Source organism: Lepus europaeus, chromosome 1 (genome assembly GCF_033115175.1).
Source record: "Lepus europaeus isolate LE1 chromosome 1, mLepTim1.pri, whole genome shotgun sequence".
Taxonomy (NCBI): domain Eukaryota; kingdom Metazoa; phylum Chordata; class Mammalia; order Lagomorpha; family Leporidae; genus Lepus; species Lepus europaeus.
This window is the reverse complement of record NC_084827.1, coordinates 31,747,412-31,770,176: the sequence shown is the minus strand read 5'-3', so window position 1 is coordinate 31,770,176 and position 22,765 is coordinate 31,747,412. Positions and strand designations below refer to the sequence as shown.

Below are 22,765 nucleotides of genomic sequence, written 5' to 3'. Positions count from 1 at the left end.
AGATACACACACATACACATGCACACACATGCACGAGAGAGAGAGAGAGAGAGAGAGAGAGAGAGAGAGAGAGAGAGATCCTTATATATGCTGGTTCAGACTCCAAATCTCTGCAATAGCCAGGAGCCAGGCATTCCATCTTGGTCTCCCACATGGGTGGTAAGAACCCAAGTGTTGGGCCCTTATCTGCTGCTTCCTAGGTGTAATATCAGGTAGTGGAGGAGTCAGGACTCGAACTGGCACTCTGATATGGGGTGTGGGGGTCCCAGGCAGAGGCTTAACTTGCTGTGCCATAACACCTAACCCCCATTGTGGTTTTGACTTGCATTTTTCTGTTAGATTTCATTATTACAAGGCAACACTCAAAGCAACTAACTTCATAAAAAGAAAAGGTTTATTTAGCTCACGGTTTTGGAGGTTCAAGTCCAAGACTGGTGGCCCCCTTGATATGGTGTGTGGTGATGGCATTTGTGCTGGTGGAGTCTTGAGACAGCAGAGGAGCACCGTGTGGCAAGAGATAGGGCTCATGCATGCCTCTCTGGTCTCTTATAAAGCAACCAGGAGCCAATGATGGGCCCCCATCTTGTGAGCCAATCTAATCTAGTCACTTCCCCAAGGCCCCAACACTATCATTGGATTTAGTTTCCACCATCTTAGTACCATCAGCATGAGACATTAGGACTGAACTGAATTTTGAGGAACATACATTCTAATTGTAGCAATTTCCCTAAGGCTTAGTCATGTGGAGTATCATTTCACATACTTATTGGCCATTTGTATATCTGCTTGGAGACATGTACACTTGGATCCTTCACTCTTTTAAAAATTGGATTGTTTGTCTTTATTATGAGCTGACAGTTCTTTACAAGTCCTTTATTAGATATAGGATTTTCAAAAATGTTATTTTACTAGTTATCTTTCCATTTTTTTATGATGTCTTTTGAAGTTTTTAGTTTTGATAATGTCTGTGTTTTGTTATGGCTATTCTTGCTTTTGGTATTGTATCTAAGTATATGCAGCTTTTTAGAATTAGTTCCAGCATGGTTACAAATAGGTCCTATTTTTGAATCATTGAAGCTTCTTCACCTCAGTTTGCCATCTGTGAGATGAAAATATGAAGATTTACTTCATAAATTGTGAAATTATTAAATTTGATATGAAATAACATATGTAAATTACTTGGAATTTTGTGAAACCTTTATAGTACCCTAGTAATATTAACTGTTATTGTTTTACCCAAAATAAATTTTAATGTTCCAAAAAATTATACCAAAACCAAGCAATTTATATGAAAAAGCACATAAAATGTACAGTTGTAATGTTTTACAGACATTCTTGAACTAGGCTGCCATGAATACAAGGTAGTTCTTATCTGTTGTGGGAATGGAGCTCAAAGATCCTAAGTGTTTTTTCCAAGGTTACATGGCTGAGAAATGATAGAGACAGGGTTACACCCTAGAATGATCCTTTCTTCTTAAAATCTCTAGGTGAAGAGTGGCAGGTTAGCCTCGTGGTCAAGATGCCTTTGTCCCACAGTGGAGTCCATGGGTTTCATAGCCAGCTCTGGCTCCTAACTCCAGTTTCCTGCTACTGCTGACCCTAAGAGGTGATGGTGATGGATGGCACAAATAATTTGGGTCCTGCCACTCACATGAGAGACCTGGATTGTGTTCCCAGCTCCTGACTTTGGCCTGTCTCTTTGCTTCTCAAATAAATACAATTTTAAAATAAAACATCTCTGAATTTTTCAGCAGTAGATTTGAAGTGGCAATCATGTGACTGGGGCTTTGCATAATTCAAGATGAAGTACATGAAGCAGGCACTGTGGCACTGCTGGCTAAACCTCCACTTCTGATGCTAGCATCCCATGTGAGAGAGCCAATTCATCCCTGCTACTCTGCTTCTGACCCAGCTTCCTGCTAATGTGCCTGAGAAGGCAGCAGATGATGTTCTTTGGGCCCTGACAGCCTCGTGGAAGAACACGATATGGAGTTCTTGGCTTCTGGCTTCATTTTGGCCCAAACCTGGCTCTTACAGCCATTTAGGGGGTGTATCAGCAGGTAGAAGATCTTTCTCTGTCTCTCCTCTCTGTAGCTCTGCCTTTCAAATAAAAAAAAAAAAACCTTTAAAAAATGATGAAGTATCATCTCAAACAACCATTTAAGAAAATATGATTTTATGGGATATTATTATTGAAGTGAGCATTATGAAAATTATGGAGTTAGAACATATTTGACCAAAAAGTTTATGTTCATAGTTTACCATTGCAATTCATGTATTATAATTACAGTTATAGTGCTTAAATACAAGGAACTCTCTGCTTATTTCCAAAGTCAAACATACTCACTGATAAACATTTAAGAATATAAAGGTGAAAATAGACTATCTCTTGGACATTTTCTTAATATGTTTTGTTCCTAATATGTTTATATTTAGAAACATCTCATGGATTAATTTTCTACTTAATATTTGTATTCATTAAGCATAAGGATCAAAAATTAATTTCCCCTAGGATGCTTATACAGTTGTAAATCTTAGGTCTCCAGAATATTTTTCAGAATTTGTCTTTTATTGAACAGCAAAAATTAGCTTTCCAGGACTACTGAAATACATTGACTACATTAGTGACATCCATCATGAGAGAGAAAAAAGAACAATCCCCTCATTAAAGTTACTCTCGTGAATAATTAACTCTGTAACATAGCAGTGGCTAATTTTGAGCAAATATGTATTTCCTAAGGTTGATCAAACTGACCCAGTGGTTACTGATTGAGTTCACCATTTCATGGGGCAAATATTGTGCTAAGTGTCTTAAGCAGTCAGAGGAGAGGGAATGATGAACCTGACCCAAATACATAGCTTTGGAGTGCTTTTTTTTTTTTTTTTTTTTTTTTTTTGACAGGCAGAGTGGACAGTGAGAGAGAGACAGAGAGAAAGGTCTTCCTTTTGCCGTTGGTTCACCCTCCAATGGCCGCTGCGGTAGCTTGCTGCGGCGGGCGCACTGCGCTGATCCGAAGCCAGGAGCCAGGTGCTTCTCCTGGTCTCCTATGGGGTGCAAGGCCCAAGGATTTGGGCCATCCTCCACTGCCTTCCCGAGCCATAGCAGAGAGCTGGCCTGGAAGAGGGGCAACCGGCACAGGATCGGTGCCCCGACCGGGACTAGAACCCGGTGTGCCGGCGCCGCAAGGCGGAGGATTAGCCTGTTGAGCCACGGTGCCGGCGGAGTGCATTTTTGAAGTCTATAAGTTCACATGAGACTTTCAAGAACTGAACACTACTACTTTCTCGCCTTTTATTTTCACTAAAATTCTTAGGGAAAATTATATCTGACTATAAGATAACATCAAATTTAAGTTGATTGAACAACTGTGCTGTTCAATATGGTATAATATGAGGTTTTTTAAAAAATTCTTGTAGTTATTCGATGACTTTTCATTTTAAAACACTCCTTCCTATTTTAGCCATTTGTCAATATATCTAAAGCAAAGTGGCAGAGCCATGCTTCAGGAGTTTGGGACTTATCAGCACAGTCTGTTCAAATGATTCCCCCTCTTTCCTCTGTCTGCTCTCAACATTTTACTTTGGTTGAGACTACCCAGAGCATGTGGGTTGCTTCAGACTCATGGTAAATAGATTGGTTGACAAAATTTCTAGTTTATTTGAATTTGGCTACACAAGGTAATTTAAAAATCCCCCTTAGCAATGGTGATTCCATATAAAAAGAAAAAAGAATATTAATCTTTAGGTGCATTATCATATCAGTATTTTTGGAAAAGTATCATATAGCTAATGGTTTGAATCTGCAATTTTATTTTATTTTGGTTTTTTTTTGACTAGTAAGGGAAAAAGCAATGCTAATACAATTGTTTTACACAAATGAAATCATTGAAAACATGATATTTAACTTTCATTTTAAATTTTAGCAGATGAAAATATATATTTTTGTTGGCTTAACAAAAGCCAACTGTCAAATGGAAAAGTGATTATAAACTATGAGGTTTTAGGAGGATGAGTTTTGTGTAAATCAAAGCTTTAATAGTGGCTATAAAATTGGTAAATTCTTTTCATTATATCACTCTATACAAAAATTCAATTTTATCCTAAGAACTAAAACTAAATATTGTACAGTTTCAATGAGTATGTGTTAAAAAAATCAAGTGGTAGCATTTTTCTCCAATGAAGACAGAAACCTCATATAGCTAAGTGAACAGAACAGTGTATTTTGCATGTTAGAAGTTTTTTTCAAAGCTGGTTTAAAACTTATGATTTATTAAAATATGTATAGATCTCTTTTTTGCTGCTTCATAATTAATGATTAGCTAGTTTCTGTTAGAAATTGCCAGAGAGGTTGTGGTGTAGCAGGTAAAGCCTGTAGTGCCAGTATCCCACATGGGTTCTGGTTTGAGTCTCTGCTGCTCCACTTCTGATCTAGCTCTCAGCTATGGCCTGGGAAAGCAGTAGAAGATGGCCCGAGTCCTTGGGTCCCTGCGTCCACGTGGGAGAAGAAGTTCCTGGCTCCTGGCTTCAGATTGGCCCACCTCTGGCCATTCCAGCCATTTGGGGAGTGAACCAGTGGGTGGAAGACCTCTCTCTCTCTCTGCCTCTGCCTCTCTGTAACTCTGCCTTTCAAATAAACGAATAAATATTTAAAAAAAAAGAACTTGCCAGAACTTTGTAAACTGTCACAGTTTTTAAGTATACCGACTTATAAATGCTCTGTCAATAAGTGTTGGCTGTCTATGAATGAAAGAGAAGGATAAGATCAATTAGAAGACTGGCGCCATGGCTCACTTGGCTGATTCTCTGCCTGCGGTGCCTGCACCCCAGGTTCTATTCCTGGTTGGCGTTCCGGATTCTGTCCTTCTTGCTCCTCTTCCAGTCCAGCTCTCTGCTGTGGCCCGGGAGTGCAGTGGAGGATGGCCCAAGTCCTTGTGCCACTGTACCCGCATGGGAGACCAGGAGGAAGCACCTGGTTCTTGGCTTCAGATCAGCGCAGTGCGCCGGCCGTGGCGGCCATTTGGGGGGTGAACCAACGGAAGGAAGACCTTTCTCTCTGTCTGTCTCTCTCACTGTCCACTCTGCCTGTCAAAGAAAAAATCAATTAGGAGAGGAAAAAAGTAGCAGAGTCCAACAGAAGGCAGAGCAGCACTTTCTTGCTTTGGTGAGTCTGGTGTACCTGCTTTGACTCATGAAACACTGGATGTCCACTGATTTCTAATAGAGCAAATACTGAGGTAAAAATCTTGACTGGATGTTGGTAAATGTATTCAAGTCTGTTCAATATACTCAAGATTAGTCATAAGGCTGGAGTTCTGCATTAATTAATATTGCATACAGTAGACAGAAATAGCTGCTACCTGTTGGTTCCCTTCTTAAATGCCTGTAATGGCCATGGCTGGGCCAGCTGAAAGCCAGGATCCCAGAACTTGATCCTTCTCCCACATGGGTGTCAGGAACCCAACCACTTGAGCCATCACCTGCTGCCTTCTAACCCCTTTTAGTGAAAAGCTGATTTCAGGAGCCAGAATTCTTCATCAAACATAGGCAGTGCAATATGGGACAAGGAGGCTTTTTTTTAATATTTATTTATTTATTTATTTATTTATTTATTTGAAAGAGTTACACAGAGAGAGGAGAGGCAGAGAGAGAGGTCTTCCATCTCCTGGTTCACTCCTCAAATGGCCGCAATGGATCTGAAGCCAGGAGCCAGGAGCTTCTTCCGGGTCTCCCACAAGAGTTCAGGGGCCCAAGGACTTGAGCTATCTTCCACTACTTTCCCAGGCCATAGCAGAGAGCTGGATCGGAAGAGGAGCAGCTGGGACTTGAACCAGCACCCATATGGGATGCCGGACTGCAGGTGGTGGCTTTACCCCCTATGCCACAGCGTGGCCCTGTGACAAGGAGTCTTAACTGTAAAGCCAAGCACCCACCCCTGGTGTCTAATCTCAGAAGTTTGTTTTTCATATTTCTAAAACTGGCCTGAGGTAAGCATGAAGAACTGCTTGATGGGGGCAGAAATTTCATTAAATTTTCTTGGTTAAACCACCACAGAATACAATCTTTCTCTAAGATGACTGTTGATTGCTGGGAAGTATGAAGTTTACAGACTTTAGTTTTCATGATTGACCTTAAAATCCTATTCTAATATACAAATATAAGGTCACTGTGGCAAACCCTACAGGGATTTTATAGTACTGAATTTGACTTGGTGATGCTGAGCTATGGCACTCTTTATAATCAAAACTAATTGTCAGGGGTGGGTGCAATGGCTAAGTCAATGCTTGGGACATACACACATCCCATATCGGAGTGCCTGGATTGAGTCCCTGCTACTCCACTTCCTGTCTAGATCTTGCTAATGCATACCGTGCGAGACAGCAAGTGATGACTCCAATGCTTGGGTCTCTGCCTCCTGTGTGGGAGCACTGGGAGTTTTGGTCTCCTGGATTGGACTTATCCCAGCCTTGCCTGTTGTGGGCATGTGGTGAGTGAATCAGTGGGTGAAAGAGCTTTCTCTCTTTGCCTTTCAAATAAAATGAAAATATCTACACACATACAAAAGAAATACACAAACACATAAAATACATAAATACCTAGAGGTCATGGTATAATATAACCTTAAAATGAGCACAGATTACCCAGGGAGCTTTTTTTTTTTTTTTAATTTGAAAGGTAGAGTTATAGACAGTGAGAGAGACAGAAAGGTCTTCCTTCCGCTGGTTCACCCCCCAAATGGCCGCTATGGCCGGCGCTGTGGCGATCCAAAGCCAGGAGCCAGGTGCTTCCTCCTGGTCTCCCATGTGGGTGCAGGGGCCCAAGGACTTGGGCCATCAACCTCCACTGCCCTCCTGGGTCACAGCAGGGAGCTGGACTGGAAGAGGAGCAACCGGGACTAGAACCGGGTGCCCATATGGGATGCTGGCGCCACAGGTGGAGGATTAACCAAGTGAGCCAAGGCGCTGGCCCCAGGGAGCTTTTTTTAAAAGCAACTCATAAGCTGTGTAACTTTGAAATGAGCTGGAACTCAGTGATGGGAGTGACCACTGGGACTTAGAAAGGGGCTAACAGAGTTATGTTTACACACTTTTAAAGGGATTGAGGGAATTTATTTTGTAGCATTTTGAAAATATCTTTTTTATATGATGTTTGACAGATACTAAAATTCTGCTTACTTGTAAATGTAGTATCATATATTGATGATTTCAAACATAACGAAAATGCAAGGTTAACCAGTGGGTGGAGCCCATTTTCCTGTTTACTAACTTTTGCAGGTTTCTTTCCCCATCCCCAGTACTGTTACCCTTATTCTAAGCCTTTCAAACACCTGGGAGTCAGTGATTTCCTGTGGTTGGTTGTAGCTCATTGTTAACTTTTCAGGAAATTTGTGAACTGGTTATTAAGCATAACTGTTATTAAAATTTACATTTTTCAAATGTAAATTCAAATTTATAGTTAAATAAATTACACTGAAACAAAGGTGATAAAATGCAAAAGTTGCTCTTTCCTCATTATTTCACTACTTACTTTCATCCATGCTTTTGATATTGTGTTCATGGTACCTGTGTAGTGCATGTACTATGTTATACTGTGCAATTGTGTATCTCTTCCCGACTTGGGGTACAGTGACTTCATATTTATTTGGTGGCTTAAAATTGGTCTCAGTGAGGGTATTTACACCACAGAAATTGGCCAGTGCAGTGAATGTGTTTGCTTTTGTTTTCTGGAGAAGAGGATGTGCAGGACACCTCTGTCTGCCTTCTGGCTCACATTCCCCTGGCTTTCTGGCTGGCTTCCCAGCTGCTTGAATAACTCAACCCATGAGGCTTACTTTTCTTAAATAGGGAAATCTGAAAGGAAGTCATAAGGAAAAAAAATCGAGTCTTTGCCATTTAGGGATTCAGACAAATTCAGCAACTCTGAGCCCTATTTCTTTATCCTTTAAAGTAGAGCAAAGATCCCTTTATATTTTGTCTACTCAAAATTTTCAGATTCAAATCCCAATTTGTGAAAACACTTTGGATAGGGTTATATACACACAGTGTTTTTTTTTTTTTTATTTGACAGATAGATTTAGACAGTGTAGACAGAGAGAGAGAGAGAGAGAGAGAGAGAGACAGAGAGAAAGGTCTTCCCTCCATTGGTTCACTCCCCAAATGACCACCACAGCCAGAACTATGCCAATCCAAAGCCAGGAGCCAGGTGCTTCCTCCTGGTCTCTCCTGCGGGTGCAGGGGCCCAAGCACCTGGGCCATCCTCTACTGCCTTCCCGGGCCACAACAGAGAGCTGGACTGGAAGAGGAGCAACCAGGACTAGAACCCGGCATCCATATGGGATGCTGGTGCTGCAGGCAGAGGATTAACCAAGTATGCCACGGCTCTGGCCCCCCCCTCCCCTTTTTTATTTATTTGACAGATAGACAGTGAGAGAGAGAGAGAGACAGAGAGAAAGGACACACAGTGTTTTCTTAGTAGTAAACATTTGCTTCATCTTTTTACTTCTTAGTTTCTTCTTAAGTTTACAAAGTCTCATAACCTAAATGATATTCTAGATTGCTGTCCCAGGCTTTTCATAGCCTAACTGCCACCTGTATTTCCAACTTTACCATCCAGTCTCTGTGACAGATATGGGGACAGTGAGCCCCACCCACTGCAAATGCCACATGATCCCAGTGCCTTTCCTGTTCTGTTCAGGCCAACCTCAACTATTTTCATCATGGTTCTCCAGGAAAAATTACCAATGCAACAGACTGTGCAATGAATCCTACACCTAATTATCACCTTTTGTTGGAGAAAGCTCTTGTTAAAATGCAAATATTGTAGGTTAATTGGAAAAAGTGACTTATTAAACCATAGTCCCTTGGTAATGTCTTAACACGAAATGATTGATTACTTTGCATAAGAGCTGGGCTCAAATACAGTCAAGTTTTAATGAAGGACAAATCAGGCACATAGGGTGGGGGCCTCTTGCAGAAGCTGGATACCAGGGAAGTGTAAAGAAGGATCTGGACCCTGTGGGTGGGGGCGGAGAGGGTAGACTCGAAAACCTTCTGTGAATATCAACACATTTGCATTTGGCACAGCGTTTCCTCTTTTTATTTAGAATGGCCTTGCTAGAGTATTTTTCCTAGTATGAGTTTATCTTACTACCTAGGTTTTGCTAAAACACCACCTTTTACTTTTTTGTGGTTTAACATACATTTTGATACTTTATCAAATAATGCCAAATTTGAGAATTATCTGGGGAAAAGAAAGCTGCTGAGAGAAAAAAACTTAGGTTTAGGAATCATCAAGTCAGTTTCAATTCCTTTCTTTAATAAACATATGAAATTTCTCCTGAGTAAGGTCTCATTCTCTTGGATGTTATTTAGATATTTCTCTCTCTACGTGGTTTATGTGTTTATTTCACAATTCCTCCCTTCCCTATTTTTCCTTCTCCTTCTTCCTTTTAGGTTTTCGAATCTCTGTGAAGATTCTTCTGCCTTAACCATAATAGTTATACACAGTCTTTGAAAATAACTGGAGTCTCTCCTACCTGGTTATTTCTCATGCAGCTTCATTAATTTCCATCATGAGATGTGGTTTATTAGCTGCCTGGAGTGCAGATGTGTGAAACTGCTGTGGGTGAGGAGACAAAACAGGAGCATTATCATCCCCACCCTCATGTAATGATTTTGGTGTAATAAGTGAATCAACACATTTCTAACAAACTCTCACCAACCCTCTGGCTGCAGTCAGTTCCTTCCGCAGATACAGTGAGTTCATAGCTCAGTATCTTGTGCTACAGTAACAAAATTGTAGACAGATGTCAATGAGGAGTCCATTGTTATTCACTGTTCATTTTATATTTGAAGTGGTAGAAGCTAGACTTTAGCCATTTTCCGTAAACTCTCAGTATATGGTTATTTTGAGACAGTTTTTTAAATCTTAAAAAAAATATTTAAAAGTGATGTATTTATTTGAAAGACAGAGAGAGAGAAAGAGAGAGGAGAGAGAGAGAGAGAGAAAATAGTTCACCTGCTGGTTCACTCCTCAAATGCTCGCAGTAGCTTGTAGTGCACCAAACTGAAGCCAGGTGCCCAGAACAGAATTAGGGTCTCCTCTGTGGGTGGCAGGGGCCCAATTACTTAGGCCATCATTTCCTACTTCCCCGGTGGATTAGCAGGGAACTGGTTTGGAAGCAGAGGAGCCAGGACTTAGACTGGCATTCTGGCAGAGGTTATGGGCAACCTAAGAGATAATTTTGAAAAACAAAACAAAACATCTTTTAAATCTAGAATGGTTCATATGTATAGAAGGCTTGCTTTTTTCCCCCTGGAGGGATTATACTTTTATTCCTAGTCCCTTCTGACAAAGTGACGGTCACATTTGTTCAGGGGCATTGATGCTTTAAAAGGTGCTTTAAAAGGTGTAAAATACGAAGCCTGGCATTTGTTTATGTTGGCTTGTTTTTTCTTGTATTTATGCATGCACTAATTTCCACACATCAGAAGATATGAATTGGCATTGGAATCCAAATCAGGTGAATATTCACATCTGTCTCTTTTCTCTTCTAGCTGGACTAGACCGATTTTGAGAAAAGGGTACAGACAACGCCTGGAATTGTCCGACATCTACCAAATCCCTTCTGCTGATTCTGCAGACAACCTGTCTGAGAAGCTGGAGAGGTATGCTCATGCGCTCTGTTTATTAGTTGAAGAGAGAAATTCATATTACTAGTTCTTCAGAGAGTAGAAAACTAATGTGTTAGAGGGCTTACTTCTTAAAATGGCGTGTGTAAAGGAGGAACATTTGATTTTCCTGCTTAAGTCTTAACCAATTAAAGAATTACCAACAAAATAATGAAAAGAAAGTAATCATTCTGAGAAATTACTTTTTTTTCCTAGAAAATACTTGAATTCTGAGAATTTACCTGTCTTTAAAGGATATGAGATGGATTTTGTGAAGACTGAAGTAATATTATTATGAAGCAAATTATGAGGGTACTTCAAAAAGTTCACAGAAAAATGCAGTTAAGGAATAAATTTGCTTTGGTGCAAAAAATTTTGAAAGCCATGCACAGTTTTTCCTTAATATACATTTTGCACAAACTTTTTGAAGACAGCTCATATGTATATTTGCTTCCAATTTTTTTTAAAGATTATTTATTTATTTTAAAGGCAGAATTACAGAAAGGCAGAGAGAGAGAGAGAGAGAGGTCTTCCATCCACTGGTTCACTCCCCAAAGGGCCATAATGGCCAGAGCTAGGCTGATCTGAAGCCAGGAGCCAGAAGCTTCTGAGTCTCCCCTGTGGGTGCAGGGGCCCAAGGACTTGGGCCATCTTCTACTGCTTTCCCAGGCCATAGCAGAGAGCTGGATCAGAAGAGGAGTGGCCAGGACACAAACCAGCACCTGTATGTGATGCTGGCACTACAGGCAGCAGCTCTACTGGCTATGCCACAGAGCTGGCCAAAATTTTAGTATGTGGAAACAAATGTACTTCTGGAAAAATCTTAAGGTAATAACTGTTGGTTATTTTACAAAATGTAAACAATTCATATTTTGTAATGCTTATTATATGCCAGGTAAAGTATTTCTGGGAGGAAAGTGTGATTGTTTCCCTTCTACAGTAGAGCAAACTGAGGCTTAGAGAGATGATGTAAGTTGTCAAGTAATGGATGATAGAGCCCAGATCTGTACTGCCTGCCTTTCTAGAGACCTGTGAGTCCCTTGTGTCCCATGCTCAGCCCCTGGATTTGTGCATGAGCTAAACTGGGTCTTATGGCAGCAGCACAGGATCTGATACCAGGTGAAGGGGAGAGGATGTGGCAGGAAAAAGACAAGAGAGAGCAGGTGTTTGGCTTAGCAGTTAAGATTCCTGTGTGCCGCTTCAGAGTGCTTGAGTTCAATTCCTGGCTCCACCCCTGATTCTAGCATCCTAGAGATGCAACCCCTGGGAGTCAGGGGTGATGACTCCAGTAATTGGGATTCTGTCACCCATTTGGGAGACCTGGATTGAGTTCCCAGCTCCAGGATCAGGCCCTGGTCCTTGTGGACATTTGAGGACTGAAACAGCAGACGGGAACCCTTTCTCTCTTTCTCCCCGTCTACCTCTCAGATAAGTAGATAATTTATAAAACAGAAGAAAGAAGTTACTAAATTACTGCACCAAAATAAAAAGGTTGAATTGACATGAAATTTGTGTTATTTACATTAAATGCATTCCCTTTGACATTTCCAAGGCAAAGTAAGATATTAAATCTTATTTCTTCATTCAAAGAATTAGGCTAGTAGAAGTAGTCGATCATCTTTATACAGTCAAGGACCAACTATTATTATTGAGCACTTGGTGTGTTTAAGTGCCATCAAATCATGAATATTTTTAAAATTTTGATCTTTTTGATGGATGTATTCCCACTGGCCAAAAGTAGGGTCTAGAGAGCTGGCATTGTGACATAAAAGGTTAAACCTCCCATGATGCCAACATCCCATATATTGGCACTGGTTTGAGACCCAGCTGCTCCACTTCCAGTCCAGTTCCCTGCTAATGTACCTGGGAAGGCAGCAGAAGATGGCCCAAATGATTGGGCCCCTGTATCCACTTGGGAGATCTGGAAGAAGCTCCTAGTTCCTGGCTTTGGCCTGGCCCTTGTGGCCATTTGGGGAATGAAACAGTAAATGGAAGACATCTCTTTCTCTCTGTCTTCCTCCCCTCTCCTCCTCTCTCTGCCTTTGAAATAAATAAAAAATTAATAAATCTTATTTTAAAAAATGAGTAGGGCCAGCCTAGCATATAACTTATCTTCAATGTTTGTTGAAATGACTGAATTATTGAATATAAAATGACTGATATTATATAAAAAATGTAAAATTACTAGAGAGATAAAATATATAAACAAAATTCATTGTAGCACTATCAACAAGTTCAGAGTAATATATAAAGTGTTGAGTATCTAAATTCTAATGAATGCTAATTTATTTTTTCTTTTTTTAAAATTTTATTTAAGTCACACAAGTTTCCTGTATTTCATATATATTTAGGAGCATAGTGACACCCCCTACACTCCCTCCCGCCCATGCTCCAACCCTTCCTCCTCCTGCCTCTGACATTCACACTCTTATTTTTATAAAGATTTGTTTTCAGTTTGCTTATTCATCATATAATTAATCCTACACTAAGTAAAAGAGTTCAACGAATAGTATAAAGAGGAAAAAACAAATAAAACAAAACACTGTTCCTCTACGGAAGAGACAAGGTCTGTAAACAATCATAAAATCTCAAAATGTCTATTTCACTCCAATACATTACATTTTAGGTACTCTATTAGTTACCATGAACAAGGTAAACATATGATATCTGTCTTTTTGGGACTGGCTTATTTCACTAAGTGTAATGGTTTCCAGTTGCATCCATCTTGTTGCAAAGGAGAGGATGTCATTTTTTTTTTTCAACTGAGTAGTACTCCATACTGTATATATACCACAATTTCTTTATCCAGTCAGCAGTTGACAGGCATCTGGGTTGATTCCATATCTTAGCTATTGTGAGTTGTGCTGCAGTGAACATGGGAGTAGAGATCACTCTCTCTCTCATACGCTGATTTCATTTCCCTTGGGTAAATTCCCAGGGGTGGGATGGCTGGGTCATATGTAGGTCTATTCTCATATTTCTGAGGTCTCTCCATACTGTCTGCCACAGTGGCTGCACCACTTTCCGTATCTCCACTTTAAAATAGCAAGTCTGACAGGTTTTTTTCATGTTAAATCACAGAAAAATCCACAAGGCATTTTCACAGGTTTTTGGTTTGACAGTTAAATCTTATAAAATCTGCCAAAGTTCTAAACAGATAAAGATCATGGGATAGAGTGGCAGGGGTGGGGGTAGGAGATCTAGAATATTTATTTATTTATTTTTATTTTATTTTATTTTTTTGACAGGCAGAGTTAGACAGTGAGAGAAAGAGAGAGAGAAAGGTCTTCCTTTTTCCGTTGGTTCTCCCCCAAATGGCTGCCACGGCCGGTGCTGTGTGCTGTGCTGATCTGAAGCCAGGAGCCAGGTGCTTCCTCCTGGTCTCCCATTCGGGTGCAGGACCCAAGCACTTGGGCCATCCTCCACTGCACTCCTGGGCCACAGCAGAGAGCTGGACTGGAAGAGGAGCAACTGAGACAGAACCGGCGCCCCAACCGGGACTAGAACCTGGGTGCCAGCGCCACAGGCAGAGGATTAGCTTAGTGAGCTGTGGCACCGGCCTATCTATCCATTGATTGTTTTCCATCTAGTTGTAAGCACAGCAGTGTGTGTGTTTGCTTGAGCTATACTTTATTTGTCCATACTTTTCATTGCCCTTAAGAACTCCAGCATTTTTGTTTACTGTGTACAATGTAGTCCTTTCATGAAGCTAAATCCCTGCAGAGCGACATACAGCATAGCATTGAATTCTGCTACTTTCTCTGGCTGAGCAATTGCTGTTGGAGTCTCCACAAGGTTTTGTCTCTGTAATCACTTGGGTTAATCTCATTGGATATACTTGTGTGAACCAAACTGTGTTAAGGGAAACAGGGCAACTCAAATATTTGCACATTCAACTTATTGGTCCCACTTTTTGTTCTTTTGCAGAGAATGGGATAGAGAGCTGGCTTCAAAGAAAAAACCCAAACTCATTAATGCCCTTCGGAGGTGCTTTTTCTGGAGATTTATGTTCTATGGAATCTTATTATATTTAGGGGTAAGGATCTCAATTATAAATTAATTATGGATAACTTAATTGTATTCATTTTATGATTACAGAAGGACTAGCATAATTTGGTGAACAGGTATAAAGGTATAAAGTACTAATCCAACTCCAAACACAAAACAACCACCAAGAACTTGAATAAAGTTCAGTTAAAAAAAAAATCCTTTGCAACTAGGATGTTCTAGAACACAGGTTGTGATTTACATCTTAAGATGGGGTCAGCAAAATGAACTGCTTGTTTTAAAAGAATTATATTCTGTCTGTTATAAGTCCAAATCATGTTGTCTTACTAGCATGTAAGATTATTGGTGCTTTTCTTTCCCTGTATTCAACAGGAGAATGTCAAGAATTATGTCAAATTCAGCCAAATATTATATTGGTACATAATACTATATTTGTAGTATTTTAATAATAATAGTTATAATAATATTATTTATAATATATTTATAATAATATAATATTTATAATAATATTATTTATAATATAATATAATATTTATAATAATATTATTATTTATAGTAATATTATATTTGTATATAATACTATATTTGTAGTATTTTGAAATCATGTCTGCATACTGAATGATTTCAAATAAAATAGCAAAATTTAAAAATTGAGCAGTGAGGTATTCTTGTGTGTATTTTCTCAGTAACCTGTGTCTTTATCAGTTTGAAGACAGCAATAGGCGTGGAAACCAGGCTTGAAGCATTTCAGTGCCTCAGCTGCCATCAAATGTGACCCAGGTCTCTTATTTTCTACCTCATTGGGGCATCATGTTGAATGCTTGGTTGTAATCTCTAAGAGGAAGTGAGAAGTTTAAACTTGTTTAGTCTTTATGTAAAGACTGTACACAATCTTTTTTTTGGGGGGTGCAATGTACAGTACGGTCTGACTTGTATTGTGTTGGTACTGGTCTTGATGCCCCAGGGAATTATCAGTGCCACAATGTTTACCAAAGAGATGCTTTAAGGATATTAGTCCATGCACTCTAAGAAATATCCATTTAACATTTATCTTTTTTTTTTTAAAGAATGGATTGGCTTTTTTTTTTTTTTTTAAGGATTTATTTATTCATTTGAAAGGCAGAGTTACAGAGAGGCAGAAGCAGAGAGAGAGAGAAAGAGGTCTTCCGTCTGCTGGTTTGTTCCCCAAATGGCTGCAAAGGCCAGAGCTGGGCCAATCTGTAGCCAGGAACCAGGAGTTTCCTCTGGGTTCCCCATGCAGGTGCAGGGGCCCAAGCACGTGGGCCACCTTCTGATGCTCACCCAGGTGGTAGCAGAGAGCTGGATGGAAAGTGGAGCAGCACACAATGCTGGGGGTGGCGGCTTTACCTGCTACGCCACAGCGCCAGCCCCCTTTAATATATATATATATATATATATATATATATATATATATATTTTTTTTTTGACAGGCAGAGTGATAGTGAGAGAGAGAGACAGAGAGAAAGGTCTTCCTTTTGCCGTTGGTTCACCCTCCAATGGCCGCTGTGGCCGGCGCATCGTGCTGATCCGAAGCCAGGAGCCAGGTGCTTCTCCTGGTCTCCCATGGGGTGCAGGGCCCAAGCACTTGGGCCATCCTCCACTGCCTTCCCGGGCCACAGCAGAGAGCTGGCCTGGAAGAAGGGCAACCGGGATAGAATCCGGCGCCCCAACCGGGACTAGAACCTGGTGTGCCGGTGCCGCAAGGCGGAGCATTAGCCTGTTAAGCCACGGCGCTGGCCCCCTTTAATATTTATCTTGACAAATATGACAATGATTAGGTCCCAAGTGTTTTCCAATGCTTTCAATAATCTTCTGAAAGAAATTCTGACTTTTAAAATAAATCTAAATATATGATAATTTGTACTATATATGTATAAACACATATGGATTTATTAGGAAATGTACCATATGTATACATGAGGAGCTTTCAGAAAGTTCATGAAAATGTGTATTATTTAAAAAGTGTGAATTTCCAAATTTTTTTCCACTAAAAGAAAGTTTTCTTTTAAATATTTTTTCCGTGAACTTTTGGAAGTTCTCTCATATGTATGTACATACATACACACACATGTATGCACACATATAATCTAGGAGAAAATCTGGATTTTGAAATTATATATATACACACGCATACTACAAAGGTACTTTAAAATGTTTGTGAAAAAATGAAATTTTTGTATAATTTTATTTTGGTGCAAAATATTTTGAAATCCATATATACCAAAATTAATGCCTTTTTGAAAATCTCATCTGTTTGAGAGGCTGAAAGAGAGCGACAAAAAGAGCATTCCTTTCTGCCATTTCACTCTGCAGGTGCCCACAACATCCTGGGCTGGGCTGGAGCCAAAGCCAGGAACTGAGAATACAATCCAAGACCCAATTACTGCCCCTAGGGCCTGCATTGGTGGGAAGCTGGAGTCAGGAATAGATCCCAGGTCTTCTTGTCAGGGAGGCAGGTGTGTTAACTGCTAGGCTGAACTCCACCATAAGCTAATTTTTAAATTCCATTTCCCATGAACTTGAAGCATATGATAAATTGGAATAATACCCAGTCTCTTGGGTCCACTGCCTATGGCTGTTGCAGTATACTAGATTGCAATGTCTATGTAACTGTGTTTATCATGATTGTGTTTAGGTACTCAACAGAAGCCTTAATTCTGCTGGGTTTCTCTGAGTCTGCTCAGGAGGCACAGGCAACAGAAGCTTGAAGGCTCAGGATTCCTTCTGGGTCACTTCAGATGCAAATCAGCAGAAAACTTACAGGAGGTAGCAGTGCAAGGAAACCAATCAGAATCTTCTCATTTGCTTAAGTCCTGGGAAGGAGCTGTATAAAATCCACCCAAGAGTCAATAGGGTTAAGGGTCAAACCAGATAGCCAAAATTAATGGATAGGAGAATGGAATAGTTGTGGAGAAGGACTAAGTTGTTCTTAAGCTTCTCAAGACTGAAAAGATCCCAGCCAAAAGGATCGTAAAGCCTTTCATGGTAACTAATGATCTTAAAGCCTGTCACGGTATACTAATGATCCCTGTGTGGGGCTCAGGGAAGAGGCCCTTCTGGGCTAACCTATGCCTCAGCCCACAGCTCTCAAACCAGCGGCTAGAAAGGCAGTCTTGTCTCCTGTTGGTAAGCAGCTGTTGGCGGACAAAGGCCTTCACTGGGAAAAGCAGCTGCATTGTTTGGTGAGAAGGCACAGAGAGGGAACTGAACCCCGAGGCTGGCATGCATGTGGCGATTCGGTGGGCTTTCCACCCTTGTTGCAGAGCAGAGGCCTTGCTGAGGCCATGCAGTTTGCAGAAGTGCAAGTGGTGAAAAGTCTGTCTCAAAGGTTTTAGGTAACCGCCGTGCTTATTTAGATGAGTCCAGTTGCTCCGTGCACCTGATCTCTCAACTGTGTTAGTACTGTCCCTCACAAGAAGAGCAGAAAATTTAGCTGCTTTAATACGACCTGTAACCTTTCAAATAAGTGACGTCAATGCCATACTATTTACATTATTATTTCTGGGAATTTCTCCTTTCCATTCAACAAGCAAGGATAAATGAGCAAGGATTCTTGAAGTTGCTTTGAACTATGTGAACTTACTTTTAGAATGTCGATTCGTTATTCATCTGTCTAAATCATGATTGTGGTGTAAAAAGCCATTTGGCTGGTTTCAGCACTGAGAATAAAATAAAATTTGCTAGTAACTGTGAAAGGTTAAGAAAAAGGAAATGCCACCACGAAGGAACTTAGTCTCTGTGATACTGATGTAATTCTAAATCATATTAGCTATGGCTTCTCACCACTAACTAGACATTTGTTTTTTCTTCATCTGACTCCACTGCCAGATACAACATCGTTGTTAACATTTAAGAACTCCCAGCAAAACGGAGACGCTGGCTGTTGGAAAACACAGTGTAGGCGTCAACTAAGGATAGTCTGGGGAAGCTAAGTAGAGGGAATTCCATAAGCACATTCCTGGGAGAGTATGATTATCCTAAGGCACTTACTAAAAAAATTCATGAGCGTTCATTCACTCAAAAGTATTCCTGATTCCTAGACAGCTCTGGGCATGTTCCCACCCTCAAATTAAGACACATGTCAGTGCCACTGGGGTCCAGCTATCTTTCTTCATTACATCCCAAGAAGTTTAAGGCCTTGAAGGAAACAAGTGGGTATGCATATGACCAGTGTTCTCATTGTCAGATCCCACAGTCTGTATAGCAAAGGAAAATCTTTGTCCCTTGACAAACATTTTGGGGAATTCTGCACACAGATAGTCCCTGCCTTAGGCACTTTGACTTGTGTGTGTCTTCCCTGATATTGGCTCCCTGTGTGCTGCCTCTCTCACATTCCTCCATATCTAGCCGCTCCTCCTAACCCCACAGTGACTTACACACTGCACTACCTGTACTTGCCTATACCCTCAGTAGTTCTACTCCCTTCTAGATCCCCTATGTGTAACACACATGCCGCACCAGTTCTTGTGACAAGAACACTTGGAAGTTCATGGTGCTTAGATTTCTTCTTGGAAATGTAAGGAATTTTTACTTCAATCTTTAGACCCTAGTCGACATAATTTAATTAGTTTGGGATGGGGCCTGGGATAGTGTTATGCTTGAAATGCTCCCAGGTCATTCTAATTGTACAGCCAGGGCTGAGAACCAGAGAGAGATAAGCACCAGCGTGTCTACTGAATATTCAAGAGCATTGGGGGTGGCATACAAAGAGAACTTTTTACTTTGATTTCCTTTCTTAATGATAATATTTGAACATATGTAAGAAAAGGGATGATGACACTTTGAATGACAGAAAGGCAGTGTTTCTCAACCTTTTATATGGGTACTAGTCACCTAGGAATCCGGTTGAGATTCTGGCGCCAGGGGTTTTGGTGGGGACTGAGAGTCAGTGGTTCAAAGAGCACTCTGAGTGGTAACGCCATTTGCCCAAGGGCCACACTTTGAAAAGCAAGGCCTGAGAGGGTAGTGGAAGAAGGTGAAGTCCAGTGGAAGGAATAGTGGCTGTGAAAAGAGAAACCATTGGACTAAACTGGGCTGAGAAGCCTTTGAACAAAGGTGAAGGGGACCTGCCTAGAGCTTTAATGGAAATTCCCATGCTAACCATTAACTATTTTTTTAAAGATTTAGTTTTTAAAATTTACTTCTTTGAAAGGCAGAGTTACGAGAGAGAGAGAGAGAGAGAGAGAGAGAGATGGACTCACACACACACACACACACAGAGAGATCTTCCATTTACTGGTTCAAATGGCTGCAATGGCCAGAGCTGTGCCAGGCCAAAGCCAGGTGCCAGGAGCCCAGAGCTTCTTCTGGATATTCCATGTGGGTACAGGGCCCCAAGCACTTGGGCCATCTTCTGCTGCTTTCCCAGGCCACAGCAGGAGCTGGATCGGAAGTAGAGCAGTTGGGACTCGAACCCAGTGCCCGTATAGGATGCTGTTGTGGTTGTTGCAGACAGTGACTGAATGTGCTATGCCACAGTGCTGGCCCTACTAATTATAAACTTTCTACCTGTTGCCACCAGCAACAAGCACTCCAAGACTCTAGGGGAGAGAATGGGATGACTGGAGAATGGAGAAGGCCAAGCCAAAGCTAAGAGGAGCTCTCTGGTTTGACTTCCCAGACTTCAGTAGAGGGAGATATTCCATCATCTTCTGCAGAAACTTTGCTAAATGGGTTGGTTAGATTTTTACAGGCACTGTGGGAACAGGCTGATTCTTCAAGAGCATTTTGCATTATACTGGCGTTTTGAAGCCAACACCATGCTCAGTAAAATATTCTATTCAAGGGAAAAATTGGTGTCCTGTTCTTCCATGTGATATTGTGGGACAAAATCAATTTGCAACTTAGAAATTGCCTGCGCTCATGGTTTTTACAATTTAGATATGAGGGGATGACATAATGGGTTCTCTCATTCCTTTGTAGGAACATGGTATACCTTTCTTTCTTGTAGCTATCTGTATTTTACAGTAACTAACCAATAAGAAGGAGCGAGATCAACTAAAATTTATGTAATGCACTCAAATATGTGTTTTGTCCATAGTTGTCCCATCTTTTTTTTTTTTTTTTCCTGAACTCTACTGAGATGTGCGTATGGTTTAGTGCCACAAATGCATTTTATGATTTGGGGAAATCAAAGAATTCACCTGGACCTCAATTTTCTAAACTATGCAACAAGAAGGGCTACAATATTGTGTACCATCTCTACTATCCCTCCCTTTTGTAAAAGTATGTGTCCATGATATGGGGGCCTAAAGAAATGGCATTTATCTTAAATTATAGTGATATTAACTTATAGCTTGATGTGTTATGTTGATATTGAAGTGGCTGTCATGATTGGGTTGGTAATCCACTGAGAGAGAATGCAGTTATAACATTTTCGTTTTGATTTAAGGTTATTAAATCAAAATTTAAGATTATGAAACATAAGAGGGGTTTTGGAGTCCACTCATTCAGCTCAACTCCAAGTTTTGCCATTTGTGAGCTGTATAACTTTGGGCAAATTATTTAAACTCTCTCTGTTTCAGTTTCTTTATTTTAAAGTAGAGATAATGATAGCATGCATTTCATAGAGTTGTTGTGAGGATTGAATGAGTTAACTATATAGAATACAAGCTCGGGACTACGCCGTGGATCACTTTGGTTAATCCTCCATCTGCGGCACCAGCATCCCATATGGGTGCCGGGTTCTAGTCCTGGTTGCTCCTCTTCCAGTCCAGCTCTCTGCTGTGGCCCAGGAGGGCAGTGGAGGATGGCCCAAGTGCTTGGGCCCCTGCACCCACATGGGAGACCAGGAAGAAGCATCTGGCTCCTGGCTTTGGATTGGCGCAGTGCCGGCCGTAGCGACCATTTAGGGAGTGAATCAAGGGAAGAAAGACCTTTCTCTCTGTCTCTCTCTCTCACTGTTTATAACTCTATCTGTCAAAAAAAAAAAAAAAAAAAAACATGCTCTACATTTTCAGTGCTACATTAATTATCTAGCTGTTAGTATTTATTTTAAGTAGATTCTCTACCAATGTGTATAAAACCTGTATTATTTACTTGTTACTTTATATATGCTATTAGCAAGTCTTACAGCAACAATTTATTTTTACAGGATACAGGAGAATATTGTTGAAAAGTGATTGATTCTAAATATTACTTAAGGAATTAAGCATGGTACTTTAAACACATAGTCCATTGTATTTTCTGGACTATACCTATTATTGCTGCTTTCACAGCAAATTCTGTTACTTTTTAAAAAGATTTATTTATTTATTTGAAAGGCAGAGTTACAGAGAGGCAGAGGCAGAAGCAGAGAGAGAGAGAGATTGATTCTCCATCTGCTGTTTTACTCTCCAAATGGCCGCAAGAGCCGCAGCTGGGCCGATCCGAAGCCAGAAGCCTGGAGCTTCTTCTCTGTTTCCCACGTGGGTGCCTCCCATGGGGTGCTGGAAGCCCAGGACTTGGGCCATCTTTCCTAGGCACATTAACAGGGAGCCTGATCAGAAGTAGAAGAGCTGGCATTCGAACTGGCACCCATATGGGATGCTGGCACTGCAGGCAGTGGGTTTACCCACTCTGCCACAGTGCAAACCCCTGTCATTTTTTCTTATGAAATATAGAGAAGATAGCTTATATTTCTATTGAAGATGTTACCAACAATGATGAAATCAATAAACACTAAAAGGAAAATACCAAAAGCAAAACATTTTAATTAGTTATTAAATAAAAAGCATGATTCAAGAATATATTTTTGAGATTCCTTTTCATATGAGGTAGATATATTTTTTGCAAAAACTACAAAACTTGTGGTAAAATGCGGTAAATATTTAAAAATGAGCCTCTTAAATAATTTTTCAGTGGATCAGGCGTGAATAGACTTGCATTTTCTGTGCTGAAATGGAAGAACTCTTCTTTCAACAATTTGTATGAAGCTGAATGTTCCCATCAGAGTCTAGTGAATCAAAATAAGCCAGAATTTGACAATAGTTGTCAGCAGAAGCCTGAGCCTGTGTTTTAATCTTTAAGCTGGTACTGTTAGCTTAAATTCTGGGTGGATGCATATTCACTGTCTTCCATTATTATTCTTG

At 40.5% G+C, this 22,765-nt stretch overlaps 1 protein-coding gene across 1 annotated transcript in view; it reads left to right on the top strand.

Moving 5' to 3' along the window:
* CFTR (CF transmembrane conductance regulator) overlaps positions 1-22,765 on the top strand; it is a 208,169-nt gene that overhangs the window by 25,315 nt on the left and 160,089 nt on the right. The window contains exons 2-3 of the mRNA XM_062207464.1: positions 10,554-10,664; positions 14,595-14,703. Of these exons, the coding sequence (XP_062063448.1) occupies positions 10,554-10,664; positions 14,595-14,703 (220 nt within the window). The remainder of the gene's footprint in view (positions 1-10,553; positions 10,665-14,594; positions 14,704-22,765) is intronic.